A 25586-nucleotide genomic window follows, 5' to 3' on the forward strand; every position below is an offset into this window, starting at 1 on the left:
CATGCAAACCGCATTCTGCTGTCAAGAGTCCGGACAGTTTTGCCCAGGAGGAATTTCACAGAGAAATCATATCGTCCATGTCCTTATTATTCATCTTAGTATCATTTCTCTCCGTGTTTTTCCTTCTTCCTTCTTTTCTTCTTCGCTCTTCCAGACGTGGTGGGTTTTAAACTTAAAAGTATTTGATTCAACGTAAAAGGAGGGCCCGCCTCTCTTATCAAATGTCTTGTATTAAAGTGAACTTCGCAGAAAAAGGTCAGTTTCAAAACCTGTGAACTTCCCAACTGCGTGTCCTTTTTTTATCTTAATTCTTTAAATAAGTTTACATCTTCCTTCCTCTTCGCCATCTTTGCCCATTAAGAAAAAAGAAAAAAAAAAACTTTAAAGTTGCCTACCTCCCCCCATAACCTCGAGTTTCGTCCATGTCAGTTCCCAAACTTTTGTTGTATCAAATACTTCACATTTTTTTTTCCTCCTTGATTCTGTTGGCGTTGTCAAGCTTCTGCTGAATGGAGGTGAGAAATAAGTACCCATTCTCTACTCTCTCTTGTTTTTCAATATTTGTGGGATTCTATGATTAGTAAGGGTTTTGGTTTTTGTCTTCAAAGCATCGATCCTCTGGTGCTGCTTTGCCAAGAGGAATAATTTCCCTCTCCCCATCTTGTCCCCCTTCCCAGTCCCCTTCCTTAAACACACTCCTACTGCGGGAACTTTACAAAAGCAGAAAACACCTCTTGGCCCTTCCTAAACCAGAGAGCGTAGGCCGTGGGGATCTGCCGGGGGGTCCTCTATCCTGGCCCCAGGGGCGAGACGGGGTGGGGGGGGCGTGTGTAAGGGCTTTGGCCCTGGGTGTCCTTGGAACTGGGACTAGGCGCCGGAGTCCCTTCAGAAAAGGAGGGCAAGGGGAATGAAGGAGAAAAGGGATGGATGATACCGGCAGCACGGGAGGGGTTAGAGGACTGAACGAGTGGGCGGAGGATAAGGCTGGGATGAGGGTTGAGGAGGACCAGGTGGGGGCAGCAGCGAAGTCCACGGCCCAGGGACCGCCGCGTGCTTTTTGGCTTCAGTCTGAGGTCTGCGATGCCTGAGTTCTTGCTAGTGGTCTTGGCCGCCGCGGCGGCCGCCACCACAGAAGCGGCCGAGGCGACCTCGGCTGCCAACGTGGCCAGCGGGAGGCCGAAGGGCGGCGCGGGGAACATCATATAGGGGCGTGGGCCGCCAGGTGCGGGTGGAGGTGGTGGTGCGCGTGCGCTGCCACGGCGCTGTCCAGCTGCAGCTGAGCCTGAACCTGAAAGGACAAGGGCGTCACGTTGCAATGACTATCCTAAGGGTGACAATGAGAATAAAATAAAAACAGAGCATTAACACCGCCCAGCCTACGCGCGGCGCCCCTAGTCTGTCCAGCCTGGCAAGGGGTGGCTGAGCTAGGGGGCGGGGTGACTTGCTTGGCTGTCAATCTAGCCTAGGTCACAGTGGGCCATGGTGGGGAATGCATCTAGTGCGGTAGGGGCTGGGGGGGGGGGTGCCTATCTGTGTCCTCTCAGTAGTTGGGCTTTGGCAATGCCCGTCTGTCCCAGTGGATCCCCCTGTTGTTGTCTCCCACCTGAGCACCGGGCCTCGTGCTCCTACCTCAATACCACCACCACCACCACCACCCCCGCACCTAAATCTCCATGTGTTCCCTTCCTGTGTCTCCCCAATCCACCTCTACTATTTCCGTCTGCTATTCCCTCAAGCGCTCAGTCCTGGGCTGGGACGTACGAGAGAAAGGGACAATGCACTAACTAAAAATCTTCATCCTACAAAACAACGAGACTGCCTTGGGAAAGTATGGAGAAGTTATTTTGCTCACTCCAGGCGAATTTCCATCGTTCTGTACATCTTGTACAAGTAATGGTAATATATTAACGTGTGATAATGATAGGAAAGGAGAGTTTTCTATGCAATAGAAAGCCAGCCTAGGAGTGGCTAAGATATGGATTCCATGCTGCCTGTGATACATACTTGACTGTCTGCATAGCTTCCAGGAATTCCCTACACCAATGAAATCACAAGTCCAGACTTGAGTTTAAAAAGCACTTCCTTAACAATAGTTCTGTGAGTGAGCAACCGAGGCCCAGAGAAGGAAATGTCTCAGAATCTCCAATTTGAAAGAACTTCAGAAGTCACCTAGTCCAAGCTGGACTGCAGGTGGCCATCACCTCCATGAGAGCCAGAAATACAGAAATGATGGCAGTCTATAGGGACTTAATCGCAAAAACCCAATTTATCCAAGATCACTCAGTTCTAAGTAATAGAACAAGGATTTGAACTACAGCATTAAAAGATCTTACGGGCAAGCAACCAAACTTTTTCTGGTATATAATGAATGTTTCTGGGCTTGCAACTGCACCTGTGTCTACCCATGGGGACACGAGTATGAAGATGTTCTTTGAAGATTCCAACACCTGCAGCCCCCATTCCCACATACCCAGTACTGGAAATAAAGTTGTCTTTCCACCCTCTTTAGAAGCTAAAATGCCAGATTCAAGATAGGCAATAAACTTGGACAAGTCATAATCATTTTTTGCACTAGCACCCAAATCATTTGGGGCTTGTAAGGTAGCCTCTCCCCAATATCTAAATGGAACTCAGCACTTGGGGCATGTATCACATATGACAACACAGAATGCCCCGATTTCTAAAAAAAATAGAGGTGGATGGGAAACAGGAAAGATGATTCAAAAATACAATAGTTAGCTGTGAAGAGAAGGAATGGGGGGTGGGGGGGGAGGGGGGAAGAAGGGAATTTCTAGGATTAAATCAATCCTGCTAACTGTTCTTTTTAGATGTAGTCTTAAAGGTGTCATTATTGATAAGGATGGGGATTGGGAAAGTCCTGGGAAGACTGGATGGGTTTTCTTTCTGCTAGGGGAGAATATGGCAAGAACCTTTATCAGGAAAATGGCTTTTGAAAACTCAATTTGCATTAGGAAGACTTTATTTTTTTGTTTGTTTTAGGATAGATGTTTAATATGACTAAGATTGAGAGAACATTGACACAAAAACATGGATGGTGTCTTTGGAATCTTTTACACTAACTTCTGCATTGGAACTGACAAACTCTAATCAAAAGCCTTTGCTCTCCACTCCCCAAGTGCAATCTTTTACAGCATTTTTAAAGGACTAGTTACCGCTCCTTGTCCTCTATGGAGCTCCCAGAGGGGGACAAAAGAGGTGCTTGGGGCAGATTCCAGACAGTGTATTGCTTTTTAAAGGGTACAGGTGCCTATAATATCATCTTAACATCATACCACAGGTGCATTGTCAAACAGCTGGGGGAATCTCTTGGAGAAGGGGGTGGGGGTTATCCACAAACAGTTCAAGTACTTGCCTGCTGAAATGGCATCCTCAGTGCACCTACGTTGACATATGGTGCGACTCTACAAGCCTTCAAACTGGCTTGCTGCTCCTATTAGCACGCCTGCCACAATAAGGGAAAACAAAATCAGCTTTTTAAATTAAAAAAATACAGATCTTATGTGTGTTTGCTTGTATGGACTTATGTATGTGTGTATGTGTACACACAAGGATATTTTAAAATATACAGTCCTCGGTCTACATATACATGATGCATGTGTGGTTACCAACACAAATGAACACTAAGGGGGAATAAATTCTGTTCAGAGCATGTAGGGTGCTGGGAGTCACTTTCTTAGCTTAGTACTTTAAGTCTCATAATTGTAATGTATATGCAAGATTCCACATCTGCGCCCCAAAAGGTCTCTTACAAATGTTCTGTCGAATCCTCAAATGTATATGTGATTTTATCATCCTGGATGTTTCCCTCCAAAGTTGCAGATTGCAACCACCCAAAATTAAGTCAACGAAGAGTAATCTTTGGGGGCCTTTTCTTCTGAAGGTCATATTATATACAAACAAGTCTTCTAAAAAATTCAAGTCAACTCAACCAAGCATTTATTAAGGCATCTACAGTGGGGGATGGGTATAAAACCAAACAATTCCTGTCCTCGTGGTGATTACATTCTATTGAGGGGACATATCATAACACAAATAAGTAATTTAGATACAGACAAGGATATATTCACAATATATATATACATATATACACATATGTACATATATGTATACACATATATACACAAAGATATATCAAGATGAAGGGAAGCTTGTCACCTGGGGAAGATAATCAGAAAGGGCATCCCGTAGCAGGAGGCACCCAAACCATATTTTAAGAAACATACCTTTATGTAGTTGATTCTCTTGTTTTCTACATTTAGCTCTTCGATTTTGAAACCAAACCTGAAAGTGTGAAGTGGAAAGAAATAGAAATGACAGCTCAAAAAAATTTAAATAGATCTAAGGACATTGGAATCATACATAAAGATATTAGGGGTCTCCACATTTCTTTCAAATCTCCATCTTACAGTTTCATTTTTCCAAATTTAAAAACCCAAAAGGAACTCCTCCAAATAGAAAGATATATTTTCACTAACATTTGGAAGATAAATTGTTTCTGATAAATTACTGAGGGCCCTGGTTTCATCTTTCCACATTACGGAGTCCCCAAAGACCTAAATCACTCCCTGATACCTGATACTAACTTGTGATAATGGGTTAGATGTTTGAGCAGTAAGACTTGGGAAGAGTGTGCTCATTAATAGACTGTAATATTAATTAGCTTTATCTTCAAGAAAAAACTAACACCAAAGCATTTAATGACTTACTTTTATGGAGGGGGGGGAGAGGGGCAATTAGTGTCATAAAAAGCTTCACTACAAAGAAGTTGAGAATTTCTCTGCTTCTCTGTGTACTAGAATGTAATACAGAATCAGAATAATAGTCTCGTATTATGATAATCTATTTTGCTTCTATAGAAAAAAAAAGACTTCAAGTTACTGGAAGCTGCAAACCAAAAGCTATCTTTAAAACTTGAAAAAAAGAAAAAAAAACTATTTAGAAATGAGGGACCATGATAAGTTTGCTTCTTGGGAGGGAAGGAAGAAGGTATCTCAAATTTCAGTGTGGGAGAGGAAGGCTGCATTGAGCAGCTCCTAGAATATTGCATCTTCTTCATAAATACCCCAATTGAAAGTAGTCAATTTAACTTCAATACACACAAAAAATTCAAATAAAGCACTTAAAGTCCTAGTTTGACTTCACATCTCTGCCTCCTAGAATAACCTCAAGTTGATTCATTTGCAACTCATTTGCAAATAACAAGTGAATTATGATTGCCCAGTCTAATGTCAATGGAAAGTGTTTCATCCATATGCTTCTTAACAAAAATCATCCTTCAATTTAGCATGATGAGAGTGCAGATTCTGCCTTTAGTTCAGTTTTTTGAGGAGCCGGCAAATTCCCTCCGCCCCCCAACATTTGGGTTTGGAATAGAATTTTGTTATTACTTTCATTATATTATCATTATTTTAGACAGTTTCTGAGCCTTAGGGAGAGCCCTCGGTGGGCAAGAGAAAAGTATTAAAGACCTGAGAGGAGAAGGGTCTTAAGAGCAGGCTGTGATGACAAAGGCTGCTTACTATTACTTTTTTGGTCCAACGTGACCGTTCTGTTTATGCCCTTATCCTATTACAAGATGCGGGGAAACCCCATAAGAATTGTGTGCATAGTCTGGTGCAGATGGTGGTCTCTGCGCACAAAGATTGAGGAGAGTATCTGTTACAGCGATACTTCGCAACAGCTGCAGATGTTTGGGGCCTAAAACTACTCCATGTGTTCAAACAAATAATGACCATCATTTTCTCCCATTTTATTATTTGAACGGAAATACAATCTGAGACATTTAGAATTATCCTTGCTAGGAAAGTTGGAAGGTTCCCCGAAAGGAAAAAAGAAAAAAAAACACGAAAAACTGAAGATAAGATCGCTCCTGCTTCTGCTATTCCAATCACCCTCCAGAGGGAAAAAAGACAATCGCGTCCGATTCTTGACACAACTGGGTATGGCTTAATTGTGGATATCCCAGGCTTTGGAAAGGGCAGCAGTATTTTAAAAACTTGCTCACCTCAGGCATAAACAGTACGCGAAAAAACTAGCTACCCAGGGCCAGGGAACAAAGACCGCGAGACCTGAATGCATTTTTGCTATGCGCACAGTTTGAGATCAACTGCTAACCTCGGACTGTAAATTTCTGCACTTAACAGTTACTAATTTAGTTTATAGTCTTTACATCTATAAAGTTAATTGGCGTATCCGCTTGGCAAACCCAGATCCTAGAGCAGATTCTAGACAAAACCCAGCTCACAAGAGCAAAATAGCCGCTGCAGCGCAGGACATCAACGATTAAACGGTTGTTTATATTTTTAAATGCCTATAAAAGAAGGTTCACTAGGAGTTAAACCGCACGAAGCTGGAAGTGTGAAACCCTCAGAGCAAACAGCTGTGTTTTGTTGTGAAGAAACGTTTTTTAAAAATTAATGCTAAAACTCAACAGAATTATAATCTACGCGGGGGGGGGGAAGACTCTCATAAAGACTTTCTCGTGACTCAGGAAAAGAAAGGACGGCGCACCCTTCGTTTGTGTGTTTATAGAGTCACGAATACAGCATAAGATACCTCTTTAATCCTACAACCCGCCCCCCCCCCCCCCCCCAGCAATCAGCCCAATCCCCCCTCCAGCCCAATTTCTGTCCACTGGAGCGCGCGCGCACACTCACGCACACGCGCTCGCTCACACAGACACATACAGACACACTCGCGTGCGCGCGCGCACCCACTCACCGCTTGGCTTTGCCCAGCGCAACCAGCCGAGTCAGTTCCCCGCGGCCCAAATACCTGCACTCGGGCCTCGGACAGCCCCAGCCTCTGGCTCAACTCTTCCCGCATGAAGGCGTCTGGGTAGTGCGTCTCATCGAAGAGTCTCTCCAGCTCGTTCAGCTGCTCCAAGGTGAAATTGGTCCGACTGCGCCTCTGCTTGATTTTGGTCTGTCCTTCGTCCTCCATCACTTTGGCATCCTCCTTACGATCCTTCAGCTCCGGGGAGGACTGGAAGGGGGGTAGGACAAATACAGATGCGGACACACGCGCGCACACCACACAGAGGGCGACAACAAAAACAAGGTTTGCCCAAGTGCCAAGGTTAGGCCACCTGCTCCCTACTACCTGCCTACAAACACGGCCACCGTTCGGGTTTGTGCAAAGAGGCAAATAAGTATGACCATCCCAGAAATGCCCAAAGGTCAGGTTAGTCTTGGAGGACAGCTAGATGAGGAGGGCTAGGTGATTCCTGAAATTTATCAGTAACATAGTCTATGACATTTCTCCGATTTCTGCCACACACTGCCACACACAACCATTCCGAGTGTCGTGGCAAAGGCTCTTAGGACAAGGGCTGGCGCCCCACGTTCTCTAAGTCTCTCTCTCTCTCTCTCTCTCTCTCTCTCTCTTCTCTCTCTCTCTCTCTCTCTCTCTCATCTCTCTCTCTCTCTCTCTCTTTCTCTCCTCTCCTCTCCTCTCCTCTCCTCTCCTCTCCTCTCCTCTCCTCTCCTCTCCTCTCCTCTCCTCTCCTCTCCTCTCCTCTCCTCTCCTCTCCTCTCCTCTCCTCTCCTCTCCTCTCCTCTCCTCTCCTCTCCTCTCCTCTCCTCTCCTCTCCTCTCCTCTCCCTCTTCTTTTTCTTCTCTCCCTTACTCTGTCTCCCACCAAGATCAGAAGATTGATGGATATTGTTGGGCGGAATTAGGCCATTGATTAATGCCTACGCCTGCGAACGCTTGCGCCGGCCCTCTCTAGATCAGATCCTTTGGGCTCTCGGCTCTGGAGTTATTAGCTTCGGTGTGACCTGTGGAAAATAGATCCTCTTTGGCCACCCCCTCAGTCCCTGGCTCCTGCAAACTTGCTGATCTTATTGCTACAATTCTAGCTGGGAGTGAGGCTTTTTGTGGGGGAGGGAGGATGAGAGGAAGAGGAGGGAGGGAGAGGCTGACACGTCAAAATGTAGGTAGCAGCGTTGCTGGGTGCTGGGGGCACAGCAGCAATTCAGGCAGCCTGGGCCAGCATCACCTATCCTCAGGGCTCAGGCCCATCCGGATGCTCCCGGCTAGCTCCTCTCTTCTCTGCCCAGCATCCTCGCTCCGGACCCTGGAGCAATGGCTTGCCCACGCCATGTTTGCTTTCCTGGTGGCGGTACCACATCCCAGGCTACTGCCAGCATCGGAGAAGGGTAAAACAAAGCCCTTGGCTGGCTGGGGGAAAAGCAAAGTGCTATTTGTCCTTCGAGAAATAAAAACAAAAACCTCACCATGTACCAACGCTTTGTGTAAATATATATGTATATATACATATATATCAACAGGTTTAAGTGGTATATTTACCACCCTGTGTTTCTATTGGTTGTTCTCTGCCTTTTCGTGAATTCAACAGCTCTGTCGTTTAATAAAACATGCATTTTTTTCCGGCCTTGAATCGACACACGCCAGCTGATACGTCCCATTTCTTTCTTCCCTTTTCTTTTCAAACGGACACTTTGGGTATGGAATCACCCAAGCGATTGTCCTTAGCTTCAGCGGGTGAAGGAGCTACAGCTCCCTCTGAGGTCAGACAGCCGGGTCCCGTTCAACCGGAATTCCCAGCTCCCTATTCCAGCGCTTGTCAATTAAATTTGTGCGCTAGAAGTCCGAGTTTGGATCGAGCGTGGCCCGCCCTCTCCCAGCTCTTCACAACCCAGAATGCCTCTCCGCATTTGTTAACAAAAATCTGCCGCTGAAGATGCTCTCCACAGAGTTCCGACAGGCAAGAGAAATCATTATTTGGCAGGAGCTCTGAAATAAATGATCCTGAAGACCGGATCCAGGTTTTTAAAACCAATTCAAAAAGGCAAATACACCTCAAGTGCAGAGGGCCCTTTGAAACGTGCAAACGCCTGCTTAGCGGTTTGAATTCGGGTTCCGTAATTACTATTACTCCTCCAAATGTGGAGCCAGAAATTGAATGAATCTGGACAACCAAAGCTAAGAAAAGCAAATCCATCGTAGCCCCTAGCACTGCTATATATGTTAGCTGTTGTTTTCCTAATTACTAATTGGATAGACATCTAATACTTATCGGTAGTCTGAGAGGCGTCTGCCCTTTCTGAAAGAGAGAGAAAATTTGTATCAAACATCCTGGACCAATTTTTACAAAGCATAGTCATAAATTGTTGCAGTAAAATATTAGTGGGGAAAATATATGCACCGGAATCCGCCAAAGAGGCAAAAATGTTTTACCCATTTCGTGCCACCCAGACAGCGGTGGCTGCATTTCAAACTTTTGACTGCAGGGAAGGAGAAAATTTTTTTTTTCCAAATTGTAAATCGATTAATATATTTAATTTAATATATGTGTCAGGCCAGGCTCCCTGCTTAGTGGTCTCTAAACAGGAACAGATCATGTTATAAACAAGGTAATTGTTTGCTTAAATAGCTGATTCCATGCTTGCCACATATTTTCCTAATTGGAAAAATATGGCTGCACCCCAGCTAATGTATACGTGCGGTCCCGGATTAATTTTTATTATTGAAAGCTTTTGAGTTGTTTGGGGATGTTCTAACACAGACATAAAACCATGGTTGGTTGGTTTGTTTGTTTCTGGACTCACCCTCTCTCTCCTGGCGGCCAAAGTTCAATTTTTTTCAAGACCAGAGTCCTTATACACCAGAGTGTGAAATAGAAAAGTAATTTTAAACAAAACAAAATATTAAAATACAAAACCCCATTGGCCTGTTCGAAAATGCATAGCCTTGCGAGGTCCAGTTGGGCCGTATTTCTATAAACACTGGCTGCAAAGATTAGGACAATCAGGAAAGCAGCAGCAGTCCCTGGAATGAGTTTGCTGGAGAGGAGAGTGGGATGGGGAAAAGAAGGAAAGGCGGAGAGGGAGGAAAGAAAAGCTTTCTATAATAGGAAAGTGCAAGAGCTTAGCAGAGGAAGCCTTCCTCTCAAACTAGGTCCAAAGTCTCAGTCTCAAGCGGGTTAACAAGCGATCGACCTAAGCCTTCTGGCAGCCTAAAAAAGATGCCTCCTGCTCTTAGAACTTTTACTCTCTTTGCACGAGCTCCTGTAGAGGCTAGGCACAAGATACTCTAGCTAGTAAAATGCACGTTAGTGGAATAAACATAACAACAATGTCTGCAGCGCAAAATGCACACACACACACCCCATACACACAACATACACAATCAAACGGCACTCTTCCCCTTAACCACCGCCCCCAGCTGACTTTTAAAACTGGGTGGCCACATTTCCCTGGTTCTCCACCCCAACCCCCAACCCCCAGTCTTCCCGGACTCTTGGGTCCTTTCCCCGCCAGAGTTGAGGGGGTGGGGGAGGGGGAAAGCGCGGTGTTTCGGGTCTGGCCGTTACCCTCAGTGAGTTTGGGACTGCCCGAGTCTCTGGTTCTCTCAGCGGCGCCCATGTCCAGTTCCCGAACGGGAGACCGCCCTCCTCCTCCTCCTCCTCCTCCTCCTCCTCCTCCCTCCTCCTCCTCCTCCACCTCCTCCTCCTCCTCCTCCTCCTCCTCCACCTCCTCCTCCTCCTCCTCCACCTCCTCCTCCTCCGCCGCCGCCGCCGCCTCCTCCCGCAGCTCTGACTGCGGGGCTGCAGCCGTCCTCCCGGCTCGATTCGCTGCCACCTCCCGGCTCCTTGCTGCTCCGGACGGGCCCGCTCTCCAGGACCTCTCTGTACGTGATCACCTCCTTCTTTTCCTTCACTTTCTGATCAAAAGATTTGGAGACAAACGCTGTAAGTTCTTCCATGGTTTGGCACGGTTGCCCTTCTCTCTCTCTCTTCTTCCTCCAATCGTCTTCCTCTTTCTCTTTTTTCTTCTTCTTCTTTTTACTGTTCCAAACCCCCCAGTAATAACACATCAATGGGGACGGGGGGGTTGGAGGGGAAAGAAGGGGGGGAGGAGGTGGTAGTGGCAGTAGTGGTGGTGGGGGAGGAGGAGGAGGAGAAGGAGGAGGAGGAGGAAGGGGAGAGGAGGAGGGTTGAGGGCAGGCTGGAGTCAAATGGAAGCTGATGTTTCCCAACTGGAGAGATCTTGTTAAATGTTAAGATCTTTGACAATTCTTCCTGCTAAGAGTTCGGATCAGATAGTGATGTTGCTTATTGAAGTCGCACTATTTATACTTGGCAAAGCCGGCCCCTTGTTCTGAGCAAATTATCTCCCCTTGCAATTCTGAATAAAGCCCCTTCTGTATCAGGCGAGCCACTCACTACCAAGGAGAGAGGGAAAGAGAGAGAGAGAGAGAGAGAGAGAGAGAGAGAGAGAGAGAGAGAGAGAGAGAGAGAGAGAGAGAGAGAGAGAGAGAGAGAGAGAGAGAGAAATGGGAGGAGGAGGAGGGAGTAAGGGATAGGAGGAGGAGGGAAAAGGGAGGGGGAAATGAAGGGGTGGGGGTGAGGAGGGGGGAAAAAAAGATCACTGGTCCTCCAGGTTTTCAGATCGTTGTGGCCAGGGTTGCTATCGGCCATTAATCCAGGATTGACAAGAATCCCTAATTAATTTAATTAGGCGTGGATCTTGCGCTAGTATCCCGACTTAGTTAAACACAGGGGAGACGAGCAGGATCTGCAGGGGAGGGGCCAAAGTGGAACTGACAGTGGTGCTTGGGGAGAGAGCGAGCTGGAGGAGCTCTACCTCCGCGTGTCTTCCTTAGCCCGCTTGCGAAGAGCCAGAGCTGCTGCCAAGCTTCGCAGGTGACCCGTCCGCAGCCCAAGGAAAGGAAGAAGAGAAGCGGCGGAGTGGGCCCGCCTAGACACCGAGGAGATTTGGGGCGGGTCAGCGGCCACCAGACCTGGTTTTGTTCGTTTGTTTTTCAAGACCTTTGCTAATGTGTTGAGTTGTATTTGGAAAAGGTTGATTTGTCCAATTTCTTGAACAGATGCTAACTGACAAGGGCATTTTAGCCTAGGCGCAGTGTCCTTTCCTCCATTCCACTCTCCTCTCCTTGCTTCTTTGCGGAGGAATCCTTCGAAGTGTTGTCACTTGAATTTCTTTAAGGACTTTCCCTAAAGGAAAAAAGGTTTTGCTTTGTTTTTCCTGGTATACGAAATATATCTAAAGTACATTTAAAAACTCAGTTATTTTCCAATTCTTGGGCCTCAGTTTCTTAAACTGTAAAATGAGAGGTCGGACAAAACGACCTCTGACGTCCCTTTCAGCTCTGACATTCTTGTATAGCCACAGATCATCTCTCCTTTGAAACAACAACCCAAAAGGGGGGCCGGGGGGGGAGGGGAGAGAGAGAGAGAGAGAGAGAGAGAGAGAGAGAGAGAGAGAGAGAGAGAGAGAGAGAGAGAGAGAGAGCGAGCTTTTCATCTTATTTAGCATTTTGGTTACATTTTATTTGACTAATTTTGAACCACCAAGAGGAAATTCTCTCTCACTCTCTTAAATCTGTACTAAGTGTATAGTGTTTCACTTTCACTTATCTGTAGTTTACAGAGGACAGGGAAAAACATTTTATAGGAAGAATAAAGTTCGGAAATATTTTGGGGGGGTATGTGTCCAAGTTCTTAACACTACACCTCTAATGCAATTTATATAAACAGCTCCCCCAAAAGAGCATCTATATTCCAAGGCCACAGGATTCTACCCATTTATAAATTGAGATGATGGGTGTCTACATATAAATAAATATAGGCATACAAGGACACCTCTCTAGAAATATATCTTTATACGGAAGTATATTCACACACATGTCCTTCCATGAATACCTGTTTTGGAAATTTTCAAGGAGATAGTATATCCATAATGGTCCCTGACGTTTCATCATTAAAAATAATTGTTCCTGATGCTGATTCAAATCAGCTGGTTCAATGTGAAGCCTCCTACAAGACAGGACAGATACCAAAGCACTGAACCACCTTATCGCCAGAAAATCCACCTAGATAAGAACTAGAAAAGTTCCTCCAAGAGCAGTGACACAAATATGCGAAAATGAAAAGGAATTTGGAAGAGAAACTGTTGTCCTAAATTCTAAATACATTCCTCACATGAAAATCCTCCTCGGGTGACCTGAGGTAAGAAGGATCCCCTGCTTGGTTTTGATAATACTTTCTGCCTTCCTTTTGCAGATTAAATTCGCCGTTGATATTTCTGGACAGGATATTAGAGCCTCCAAGGGTTCGATTATATACCATCTTTGGGATAGTTTTAACAGAGTACATAAATGGCATATCTTCTATAATCTGATCTCTAGCAAAACAACTTGTCATTTTCGAAACGTATTTTATCATTGTATTTAGCTTTCCATCGGTATAACTTTTCTTAATAAACTATATGCAATATTTGTTTCTATTAAAATTTAATGATTAAACAACCCCATTGAACACTAAATTTGCTGAGATTTGTGAATTTATAAGTGGAATTTAAAATTGGGTCGCAAACTGCCAGCGAAGAGTGTTGATTCCTAGTACATTCTGACACCTCGAGCACAACGGACATATAACTTTGTCCCCTTTTATTCAATTTTCAGATTACTTATGAGAAAGACTAAGAATACAGACAATTAAATGAACGCGAAGCTCTGAACTATCCAAATGTGACCGCCATTTAAATAGTCAAGACGCCCCAACAGTATCCGTTGTCACTGGCAGAGCTAGGAAGGCTTGGGTGGGACAGGACAAGAGTCAGCTAATCTAGTTTCGTCGTAGTCTTTTTAAAAATTATTTTTATTTTAAGTTAATAATTTCTCTCCGAAGTTAAGTCGAAGGTCGTGAACTTCCGACAGAACTGACTCTCTTAAAGGTAAATGTTGGGACCTTAGAACAAATAAAAAGCTCGGTTATTCATAGGAGGATGAAAAAACAAAGACCTTTGTCCTTCACTCAGCTAAATTAAAACCTGTTAAGATGCTGGCGTGTGGCGGCAGTTGGTACTCATAGGAAGTTATCCCGGATCTGCAGCGTCTGCACCACAGAGTCCCTTGAGCTACAGCTTATTTGAAACTCAAGAATTTAAATTGCTCTGCAAACACTTAGCTTTGCATAGTTCTAATAACGCTGCTTACTTAAGAATTCCAATATATACTACCCCCGCCCCCGAAGGTAAGGTGGTCCGGGACTTTCTAAAAGTGAGTTTAGCAGTTTGGGGGCTTTTTTTTTTTTTAAGTTAAAGCACAAGTTTGAAAATCTACAGCATTTCAAAGGATCCCTTCCTACATCAGAAAGTATTTTAGATAAATATCAAACGACTCGCTTAAAAATAAATATCGCTTATGGGAGGGGGGGCGAGGGGCGAGGGGCGAGGAGAGGGCAGACGTAGGACATTCACTTCGCTGGACTTGTTGGCTTGGGGAAGCTGGGTACTGCCTCATATGTCCGAGAATACTGCAGCTCTGGTATGGGACAGTTCCGGACTGGTCCGACAGCTCAGATCCGAACTTCAGAGACTTTTGCTCCAGACCCTGAAGGCTTCGCTTTACGCAGAATAAAAAAAAGGGGGGTGGGGAGTATGAATTTCCACGCAAGACTGCGAGTGGTGGTGAAGGTAGGGGTGGGAAAGAAACAGTGCAGTATCCTTTTCAGAAAATGCCGAGTGTCCTTTAATAGCGTTAAGCGTAAAAGAGGAAAGCACCCCCACCCCATAAAAAGCTCTCCAAGCGTCTTTCAAGCTCCGGGAATCCTCCCGTCTGCGCCCTCGGCCACCCGCGACGGCCCACAGACACCCCACCCCCCCGCCTCACCCCGAGAAAGCTTGAACACCTGCTTCTGCTGGAGAGGTCTCGGGGGCCCCTCTGCAAACACCCTAATGAAATCAAGCAGCGGGGGGCGCGGCCAGGGTGGGTCCTGGGGGGCGCTTCTTCCCGCTGCCCCCAAATCCTGGGGTGCAGTTTTCGAGGTGCGACCCCAACACCACTCGCCCAAGGCCTATCCGTTTTTTGTTGGGACTGGGACCTTGCCCTAGATGACCTTTAATCACTAAGACCCAGCCCACCCGGGAGCCGCACCCAGCCCCCGCTCCGCCATCTAAGTTCAGGCTCTCCGGGAGCCGGGAGGGGCGGGGGAGGAGGAGGAGGAGCGCCCGGCGGGTCGATCCGCGCCATCGGCTCTCTGTCTAGCCGCTCGCCCGCCTGCCTGCATCGATGCGCTCGGCATCTCGGCTGCCTCCGCCTGGCGACGGCCCCGGAAGGCGCTGAGCTTGAACTGAGGTGGGCTCGAGGCCGCGGCGGCGGCGGCGGCGGCGGCGGCGCAGGAGGAGGCGCGTCCACGCTGCGGCTCCGGCTCCGATTCCGTGGGGCGGCACTCTCGGCCCAGGTGGCGGGCCGGGCCCCAGAGCCAGGTGAGCCCCGTGTCCGGGCCCGGCCAAAGAAGGAGGCCTGAGGGCTGCTGGGCGCCGCGGCCTGGCGGGCGGCGCGGAGGAGGAGGGGAGGCGGGAAGGGCAGGGCAGGAAAGCCTGGGGGGCGGGGGGGGGGCTCGCTGAGAAGATTCCCCCCTCCTCCTCCTCCCCTCCGGCTGCCGGGGTTGTGTGGACACCGGCCGCTTGGGAGGAGGAACCGGCACGCGCTGCGCATGCGCCTCCGGGCCATGGGCCGGGGGGGAGGGGGGGGGAGACCCTGGCAAGCCGCGCGTGTGTGTGAATGTGCGTGACTGGATGGGAGCGGTGTAGCAGTGTGTGCTTGAGGGCGGACATGTATGTGTGAGGTTGTGTTTGTGTGCGCGCGCGAGGGTGTGTGTTTATATGTGTGTGTATTGAGTGTGTGTGTATACGGTGTGTTTGAGGAGGGACATGTATGCTACATACATGTGAGTGCGTGAGTGTGGGAGGGTGTGTATATGCAACTGTGTGCACAAGCGTGTGCATGTGCATGAATGGGTGTGTGTGTGTATAAGTAAGTTTATGTATGTGCATTTGAGTGTGTTATTGTGTATTAAGAGCGAGGGTGTGCACATATGTATGAGTGTGTGCCTATATACGAGTATGTTGTGTGTATTATTATGTGTGCATACAGGAAGGAAACAAGCATTTATTAAGCACCTATGCGCTAGGCACTACTTACTAAGCAGGAGAGATTTCATCCTTATATGGGGTCGGGGGCGGGGGCTATTTTCATCCTCGTTTTATCGATTACGAAGCTGAGGCACTCGGTGACTGGCCAGGGTCTCAAAGCTTTTCAGGATCTGAGGTAGGATTTTAGTTGAGATCTTCCCGATTCTAGGCCCTATGAGCCCACCGAGCCACTTAGCTGCCATGAGAGTAAGTGGTTGTATAGTATGCATATGTATGAGTATGCATGCTTGAATATGTGTCTGGGTGTATATGTGTATGAGAGTATGTATAAGATTGGATGTATTTGAGTGTATGTAGTATATATGTATAGAATAGTGCGAGAATATTTGAGTGTGAATTGTATGCAGGTATGCTTTTATATACACATACACACATACTTATGTATGTGTGTGAACATGTATATAGATGAGCATATGAGTATGTATATGTATGAGTGTATGCTGGAAGGTATTCTCTGTTAGAATGTATATGTATGACTATATACACAAACATACATATACTATGTACAAATAAGTCACTCAACACCTTTCTCCCAGTTACTTCCCTCTGCCCCCTACCTCTCCCAGGTTCAGTCCTCAGCAGCTGAATGAGGAAGAGGGAGGCAATTCCACATCTCCGATCACTGACCCTAAGGCCCCTGTTGCTGTTTCCTTGGTCTTTCTGTATCCTCCAGTTGCACTCCAGATTTCCAGTACAAATCCAGTGATTAGCATGGGAGGTGGTAGGTTATAAGAACATGGGGTATATTGGGGTTTTTAACCTGTGTTCTTCCAAGAATCCATGGATAGATTTTAGGGGGATGGTGAACTTGGATGGGGAAAAAAACGACATCTTTGTTTTCACTAACTACTAATTGAAATTTAGCATTTCCTTTAATTATAAATCATGGGCAGCTAGGTGGCTCGATTGGATAGAGTACTGGTCAGGGAGTCAGAAAGACCTGAGTTCAAATATGGCCCCAGATACTTATATGCTGTATGACCCTGGCTGGACAAGTCACTTAACCCTATTTGCCCCAGTTTCCTCATCTGTAAAATGAGCTGGAAAAGGAAATGGCAAACCACATTTGTGTCTTTGCCAAGAAAACCCCAAATGAGATGAGGAAGAGTTGGAGATGACTGAAACAACTGAAAAACAAATATTAATTATAAATTTTAAAAAACTAATTCTGAGAAGGGGTCCATAGGCTTTGCTCAGCTGTTAAAAGGGTTCATGATTTCAAATGGTTTAAATCCTCTGATTCAGAAAGAGTATTGCTTAAGCACTTAGCGTGTTCCAGCTACTGTACTAAGCCTACTTGGGACTTGAAGAAATTTAGGAGTCTTATCCAATTTATCCGAATCCTTCATTTACAGAAGAGGAAATGGAAGTGTCAAGAGGTGGAACAATTTGCCCACAGTCACACAGCTGGTAAATTTCAGAGGCAGAATTTGAACTTAGATCTTCCGTCTGCAAGTTTGGGCCTTCATCTACTAGCCCATCTTATCAAAAGCCACATTGCATCCAGAACTGGAAAGAGTAATTTCTGTGCAGTTTTTATCAGAGCTGAAAATAGTAGGGTGACCACCTCTTTTGTTCTGCATACAGAGCCTCCCTTAATATCACCAAAGCAGGTATTCTCTTCCTGCTTTCCCCAGATAACAAATAAATAGATAGACAAGGTCTTGGACAGGGCTGGGATCAGTGAAATGTCTTGCCCCGGTCACACTGCTCGAAAGTGTCAGAGGTGGGATTTGACCTTGTCCACGGTGCCAAACCCTTCTTAGACAGTTCAGCCATGAGAGATTTGCTTGCGGAGGCAGACTTCTTCGACTTCTGCAGTTGTTGTGGTCACGTGTGTCATCTTTAAACATTAGAGTGTAAGCTCCAGGTGAGGAGGGGTTGTTTCATTCTTTGTAGGGTACAGGTGCCTAGCACCTGGCCTGGCTCACAGAAGGTGCTTCATAAACACTTGTTGATTGATTGATAGTTTCTTATTTCAGTGTTAGAATCATTAGTCATGATATGTTACTTTAGCTTGTTAAATATGCACAAGTCTAGAGTTCAGGTATTTTTAAAAAAAGTTTTAATTAATAAACAAGAATCTGTTGTCTACTGTCATAAAGAAAGGCCAAACTGTTGTATTGCATAGTCAAGCGAAGCAAATCCCCTCCTTGGCAATGTCCAAAAATATAGGTCTCATTTTGCACCTTGAATCCATCACTTCTCTCTCAGGCGGTGAATAGCAGGCTTCATCATGGGTCCTCGGGAATCCTGGCTGAGTGTTGTGTCAATGGAGTTCTGAAGTCTTTCAGAGTTGTTGGTCTTTACTGTGTTCTGGTCATTATAGAAATGGCTCTCCCAGTTCTGCTCACTTTACTCTGTCAGTTCATACATGTTTTTCCAGGATTCCCTGAAACTGTCCCTTTCACCATTTCTTTCCTTTTCTTTTCTTTTTCAGCAACAAATATTTATTTTAATTTCCAGTTACATGTAAGGGTACTTTTCAACATTCATTTTCATAAGATTTAGAGTTCCAAATTTTCTCCCTCCCTTTCCTCCCCCCTCCACAAGATCGAAATCAGATTATATATGTACAATCCACAAGTGTTCTTTTTATCAGTTCTTTCTATGGGGGTGCATAGTAAGCTTCCTCATTAGTTCCTTGGGATTGTCTTGGATCATTGCATTGCTGAGAGTGATTAAGTCATTCACAATTGCTCATGAACAATACTGCTGTCCCTATGCACAAGTCCTCCCAGCTCTGCTCACTTCACTATACATTGTTGTTCATTAGTCTTTCAAGGTTTTTCGGGGGATCATCCTGTTTGTCATTTCCTGTAGCTCAAGTCCATTCCACTACACTCATATAGCACAGCTTTTTCATCATTCCTCAATTGATGGACATTCCCTTGATTCTCATTTCTTCAGCCTCCACCAAGAGTTGCTATAAATATTTTTTGTACAATTTTTCCCCCTTTCTCTTTTCATGATTACTATTGTTAACTGTTTCCCTTCCATCCTATTCCCTTCCCCATGATATTTATTCTATTATCCATCTTCTTTCATCCTATCACTCTTCAAAAGGGATTTTCAGCTGTCCATCCCTTCCCCACTCTGCCTTCCCTTTTTTTGCCCCTCTCTCTTTATCCCCTTCCCATCTATTTTCCTTCAGGGTTTGAGAGATACTCCACCCTAATTGAGTGTGTACATTAGTCCCTCCTTGAGCCAATTCTAACTGAGATTGAGGTCTTTGAGCCAATTTTGAAGAGTGTTAGGCTCATTACTGCCCAGATTAAATAGATTACTCCACCCAGTTGGGTTGTCTGTTAGTCCCTCCTTGGGCAGCTCTGATGAGTTTAAGATCTTTGAGCTTTGGGGTGGCCTAGGTGGCACAGTGGACAAAGCACCGGACCTGGATTCAGGAGTACCTGAGTCAAAATCCAGCCTCAGACACTTAATAATTACTAGCTGTGGGACCTTGGTCAAGTCACTTAACCCCCATTTGCCCCACCAAAAAAAAAAAAAGAAGAAAGATTATGCTGAGTTTTGCTGGGTAGGTGATTCTTGGTTGTAATCCCATTCCTTGCCCTTTGGAATATCCTATTTCCATGCCCGCCGGTCTTTAATGTAGAAGCTGCTAGATCTGTGCTATCTGACTGGGCTCCACAGTACTTGCAATTCTTTCTTTTTGGCAGCTTGCAATATTTTCTCCTTGACCTGAGAGCTCTGGAATTTGGCTATAATATTCCTAGGAGTTTTCCTTTTGGGATCTCTTTCTGGAGGTGATTGGTGGATTCTTTCAATTTCTATTTTAGCTGCTTCTTCTAGAATTTCAGGGCAATTTTCCCTGAGAATATCTTGGAAGATAATGTTTAAGTTCTTTCATTGATCATGGTTTTCAGGTAGACCGATAATTTTCAAATTATCTCTCCTGGACCTATTTTCCAGGTCAGCAGTTTTTCCCAGAAGATATTTCACATTGCCCTCTATTTTTTTTTATTCATTTGGATTTGCTTTATTGTGTCTTGGTTTCTCATAAAGTCACTGGCTTCCATTTGTTCAATCCTTGTTCTTAGGCAATTATTTTCATCAGAGAGCTTTTGTACCTCCTTTTCCATTTGGCCAGTTTGACTTTTCAAGCTGTTGACATTTTTCTCGTGTCTTTCCTGCAACTCCCTCATTTCTCTTTTCATTTTTTCCTCTACCTCTCTAATTTTATCTTCAAAGTCCTTTTTGAGCACCTCTATGGCCTGAGACCAATTCATATTTTTCTTGGGAGCTTTAGATATAGGGACCCTGATGTTGACATCTTCCTCTGAGGGGGCCCCTTGGTCTTCCTTGTTACTGAAGAAACTTTCTATGGTTCTCACCTTTCTCTCTCTGCTCATCTTGCCTTTCTTTTACATAGCTTTTAGCTCCTTGAAGTGGGGCACTTTTTCCAGCCTGCAGTATCCCAAGCTTCAGAAGTCCCAGGTGGTATGATTTAAGAAGGAGCAGGTTCTTCACTCACCTGGCCTGTTCCCTGGTCCTTACATGACCCCAGACCAACTTGCTAATCAACCAGCTTTGTGTGTTGTGGTTGTTAGCTCCGACGAGCCTGTGCCCCTCCCCCACTCGGGCCACTGCTACTGGAGCCTACCTCCTGGTTCTCAGCAGGGGTGTAAAATCCAAGTTCTGCCTTAGCACCAGCATAGACCCCTGTAGTCTCACCCCTGCCTGGGGCTCAGCCCACTCACCGGACTGTGAGCTTAGTTCCAGACAACACTGGCACGTCAGCTGATTCAGAGGCTCTGGGGGTCTGCTTCTCTGGTGAGGCCTTCCTGGGACTGGATCTGTGTCAGGGTGACTGTGGGGTTGGGCTCGATTCCTATCTCAGCACAGCAGCTCCCTCCTTCCGACCTTCCAAGCTGTTCTTGGTTAGAAGATGATTTCAGCACATTCCTCTGTGGGTTTTGCTGCTCTGGGCATTTTCCTATGACCTTATTTGGATGTTTTTTGGAGTGATTGTGTCATGAGTTCAGGAGCTCACTCCACCTTTTCTTTTTTTTTCTTCACTTAATTGTATTTTATTTTTTCCCAGTTACATATAAGATAGTTTTCAACATTCGTTTTTGTAAGATTTTGAGTTCAAAATTTTTCTCCTGTTCTAAAACCCTTCCCTCACCTCTCCAAGACAGCAAGCAATCTGATATAGGTTATACAGGTACAGTCATGATAAACATATTTCCACATTGGTCATGTTTTGAAAGAAAAATCAGAACAAAAGGGAAAAACCACAAGAAAGAAAAAAATTAAAAAAGAAGTTAAAAGAGTATGCATTGTCTGCATTCAGACTATGTTTTTGTTCTGGATATGGAAAACATTTTCCATCATGAGTATTTTGGAATTGTCTTGGATCATTGTACTGCTGAGAGGAGCTAAATCTATCATAGGCAATCATTGCATAATATTTCTGTTACTGTGTACAATGTTCTCCTGATACTGCTCACTTCATTCATCATCAGTTCATGTAAGTCTTTCCAAGTTTTTCTGAAATCCACCTGCTCATCTTTTCTTATAGCACAATAATATTCCATCACAATCGTATACCACAACTTGTTTAGCCATTCCCCAATTAATGGACATCCCCTCAATTTCTACTTCTTTGCCACTGCAAAAAGAGCTGCTATAAATATTTTTGTAATGTGAAGGTCTTTTTTCATTTTTTATGATCTCTTTGGGATACAGACCTAGTAGTGGTTTTGCTGGGTCAGAGGATATGTACAGTTTTATAGCCCTTTGGGTATAGTTCCAAATTGCTCTCCAGAGTAGTTGGGACCAGTTCACAACTCCACCAACAATGTGTTAGCGTTCCAGTTTTCCCATGTCACCATTTCTTACAGAACAGCCATTCCTTCTTTCGTCACAATTCAGTTTTGAAGCCTTCAGCTGTTTGATTAGTGTTGGTAAGGGAGACTCTGAGGAGGGCCTTTCTAACTTCAGATCTAATAAATAATAGAAGCTGACCAGTAGGTGACTCTGTCTTTTTGTTGTTGTCGGTCAGCCATATCTGGCTCTTCATGACCCCATGCATCATAGCACAACAGGTCCTTCTATCCTCTATTTTTTCTTAAATCTGTCCAAGTTCATGTTCATTGTATCCATGATACTGTCTGTTCATTTCATCCTCTGCCATCTCCTTTTCCTTTTGCCTTCAACCTTTCCTAGCACCAGGGTTCTTTCCAGTGAGTCCCATCTTCTCATTATGTGGCCAAAGGACTTGAGCTTTAGCTTCAGTATTTGACCTTTCAGTGGATAGCTTGAATTAATTTCTTTAAGTATTGACTGATTTGACCTCGTTGCTGTCCAGTGAACTCTCCAAAGTTTTCTCCAGTACCACAGGTTGTTGGTTTACAACTCTGTGTACATTGGATCCTCATAATAGGCCCATGAGGTTAGTAGTATAGTATTACCCATATCATATACAGGAGCTTGCAACTCAGACACACCTAATCTATTATAAAAAGAACATATTAGGGCAGCTAGGTGGCACAGTGGATAAAGCACCAGCCCTGGATTCAGGAGTACCTGAGTTCAAATCTGGCCGCAGACACTTGACACTTACTAGCCATGTGACCCTGGGCAAGTCACTTAACCCCCATTGCTCCGCAAAAACAAAAAACAAAACACAATTGGCCAGAATTCATCACTTCCTCTATACTAAAATTTCTTTAGGGGCAGTTAGGTGGCACAGGGGTAAAGCACTGGCGCTGGTTTCAGGAGGACCTAAGTTCAAATGCGTCCTGAGATGCTTGCCATTTACTAGCTGTGTGACCCTGGGCAAGTCACTTAACCCCAATTGCCTCACCAAAAAAAAAAAATATTAATTAGTAACAGGAAGGGATGGTTATATCACATGTTGAAAAATTTGTGTACCTGTATTATGATGTGAAAAACCATTCTGGAATAGTTTTATTTATTTATTTGTCTGTTTGCTTTGTTTAGGGGAGTATCCAGCTTAATTTAGTAACTACCAGGTTAGAACTTATGACTCATACAACAAATTCAACAGATGTTTGTTTGTTGTGCGCGGGGTCCTGTAATGGGCTCTGGAGATATGACCGTATGTGTAACACTGGTTCTACTCCTACCATCAAATAGAGGGAAGACAAGTAGACGAATAAGTGTAACAGAGGAGCTAATGACCTAAGGGACAAGGGTCAGGAGAAATGTAAATAGGAAATAATTGCTTTTGCCTGGGAACAGTCAGGAATGTCTTCATGAAGAGAGGGGGATGTCTGAGTGCGGTCTTCATGCTTCAGGGAGACTCCTTTCCAGGGATGGAGATGGGCCTCAGGAGGGCTTGGAGAAGAGTCTAATTGAGCTGAAAGAGAGAATGTGAAGGAGGATGGTTATTGGATGGTCAGTGGACCCCATGAGTCGCAGAGAGGAGAGCACCCAGATGGGGCATGGCCTTGGAAGCCCTGTTAAGATTCTGTCAAAACAGACTCTGCCTTGATGAAGGCTAAGAGGGCACACTTATCAAGAAGCTGAGATGGATGGCCAGGCAAAGGTTCTGAAAGATCTTGACAGAGAAAACACTAGGCTCCATCTCCTAAGAGGAAACTTCCTACGGATAAATGCACCATGTTAGGGCTTAGAGGGAAAGATAATGAATTCCCTTTTGGATATGTTGAGTTTTAGATGTCTGTTGGACAAAGGCAGTTAGAGACATTAGGTTGGAGATCAGCAGAGAGTTTGGGAAAGGATAGAGAGAGTTTGGAATCATCAGCAAAGAGATGGTAGTTAAATCCATGGGAACCAAGGAGATTTCACTAAGTGAAAGTAGTATGGGGGAGGAGAGAAAAGGGTGAAGCACAGAACCCTGAGGGATACCTAAGGTCAGAGGGTATAATCTGGAAGAGGATCCAGCAAAGGAGACCCAGAAGAAGTGGTTAGAGAAGGAGGAGGGGAACCAGGAGAGAGGGGAATCCTGAAAACCTAGAGAGAAAAGAGTATCAAGGAGGAGAAAGTGATCAAGTGTCAAAGGCTGCAGGGAGGTCAAGGACAGTGAGGGCTGAGGAAATGACATCGGATCTGGCAACTAAGAAATCATTCATAACTTTGGAGAGAGCAGTTTTGGTGGGTTGATAGAATTCGAAGCCAGACTGTAAGGTACCTATGGTAGATGGGCAGAATCGTGGAATCCCTCTTCCTGGAGGCCTTTTGAGTACATCTGGATGGTCACTAGTATATGTTGTAGAAGGGTTCTTTTTCAGGTATGGGTCAGACCTGGGGCCTCTGTGATTTAGAAATGAGAACCTGAAAGTGTTTGTAGTGGGAGGTAGAAATGACAGAATGTAATAGGTGACTGGACATGAACTGAGGAAGAATGTGTCAAAGAGCCTGAGCTACTGGGAAAATGGGGAAAAGAAATAGAGAAGATGGGGGAAGGGCAATTTTATCATGCAAGATGATTTCAGTTTTAGACACAATGAATTAAAGAAAGTAAAATCAGCTGTGATACTTGAGAATGTTGTTGTCTTCATTGGCTTTTTTTTAAATATGAAGACAACTATCAGCTTCCCAAAAGGTCTTAAACCAGCAAAGAACCGAAAGCCTGGCACAGAAATGCCATAAATACTACACTCGTCGTGAAGCCTTCTGGTCTCTCCTTGGATGGTCCCACCCGAAAACTCTAAAATAGTTAGCAGTAGTCAGGATTTTCCTTGTTCTCTTGTGTGAGAAACTGGGTGAAGTGGGTCTGGGAAGAGGCTGCCAGTGTTAAAGATTGGCAGCAGCAGTCTTCTTGTGGTTAGGTTATCTGCACTGGCGGTTCTCTTTGTACGTGGTCAGTTTGGATTGACTGGAACTCCTGAGAAACCTGCGACCCATTCATTACCCAACCAGAGAACTATGATTTTGTCTCTCCAGTCACGGGGCCCTCAGAATCAAGAGTCATGAAACATTTTATGAAGCACCTCCTATGCCCCAGGCACTGTGCTAAGCCCTAGGGATCCAGAGAAAGGCAAAAGCAGCCTCTGCTGTCGAGGAGCTCACGGCCTGATGGGGGAGCCAGCCGCACAAATAGCCGTCAGCACGATGAAGTCCTGGGAGGCGGCACTGGGCTTAGGGGAATGACAGGAGTCGGGCTTGAGTTTCCAAATTGATTTCATTTTGTAGAATGAGGAGTTTCTGAGGGTGACGAAGTCCAAGAAAGGAGCCAGGTACGAAATGATGAGGATTCGGTGGATGCCATCATTAAATCGAGGATCTAGGAGGAACTCTCCACTGCCCACCTTGCCCGCTCCAGTCAGAGGGGTCAGGAGGTGGCTGCTGAGGAGCTCTGAGTTTCCGAGTTGATCTCATCCTGTAGAATGATATGTTTTATGGAGACGAGGAAGCCCAGTCTTTTATAGATGAAATTAGACAACTCTAGTCCCTGTCCTCCCAGTATTTGTATTTAAGGTGGGTCACAGTACATGGACAGAAAGAAGCGAAATAACATATAAAAGTATAAATACTGAACAAATAAGTTATACATTAACAATTTTATGTGTAGGGGTAAGGGCATCTGAGGGGATGAGTAAATGAGGAGTAAAGTAGTTTTATAAGGTAATAC

General features: G+C 45.1%; 2 protein-coding genes across 2 annotated transcripts in view; one reads left to right on the forward strand and one right to left on the reverse strand.

Moving 5' to 3' along the window:
• Positions 1 to 788: 788 nt before the first annotated feature.
• SHOX2 (short stature homeobox 2) lies at positions 789 to 10640 on the reverse strand. The gene is given in 7 exon segments (XM_043993312.1): positions 789 to 1210; positions 1213 to 1288; positions 3374 to 3430; positions 3432 to 3463; positions 4245 to 4302; positions 6796 to 7005; positions 10538 to 10640. Coding segments are annotated over 6 exon segments (813 nt in total). The 5' UTR covers positions 6964 to 7005; positions 10538 to 10640.
• Positions 10641 to 15131: 4491 nt separating this feature from the next.
• RSRC1 (arginine and serine rich coiled-coil 1) overlaps positions 15132 to 25586 on the forward strand; it is a 409907-nt gene continuing 399452 nt past the window's right edge. Inside the window, exon 1 of the mRNA XM_043991317.1 lies at positions 15132 to 15274. The gene's annotated coding sequence lies outside the window, so the exon portion shown is untranslated. The remainder of the gene's footprint in view (positions 15275 to 25586) is intronic.

The sequence above is a fragment of the Dromiciops gliroides genome, chromosome 3, assembly GCF_019393635.1.
Source record: "Dromiciops gliroides isolate mDroGli1 chromosome 3, mDroGli1.pri, whole genome shotgun sequence".
In the NCBI taxonomy this organism is placed as follows: domain Eukaryota; kingdom Metazoa; phylum Chordata; class Mammalia; order Microbiotheria; family Microbiotheriidae; genus Dromiciops; species Dromiciops gliroides.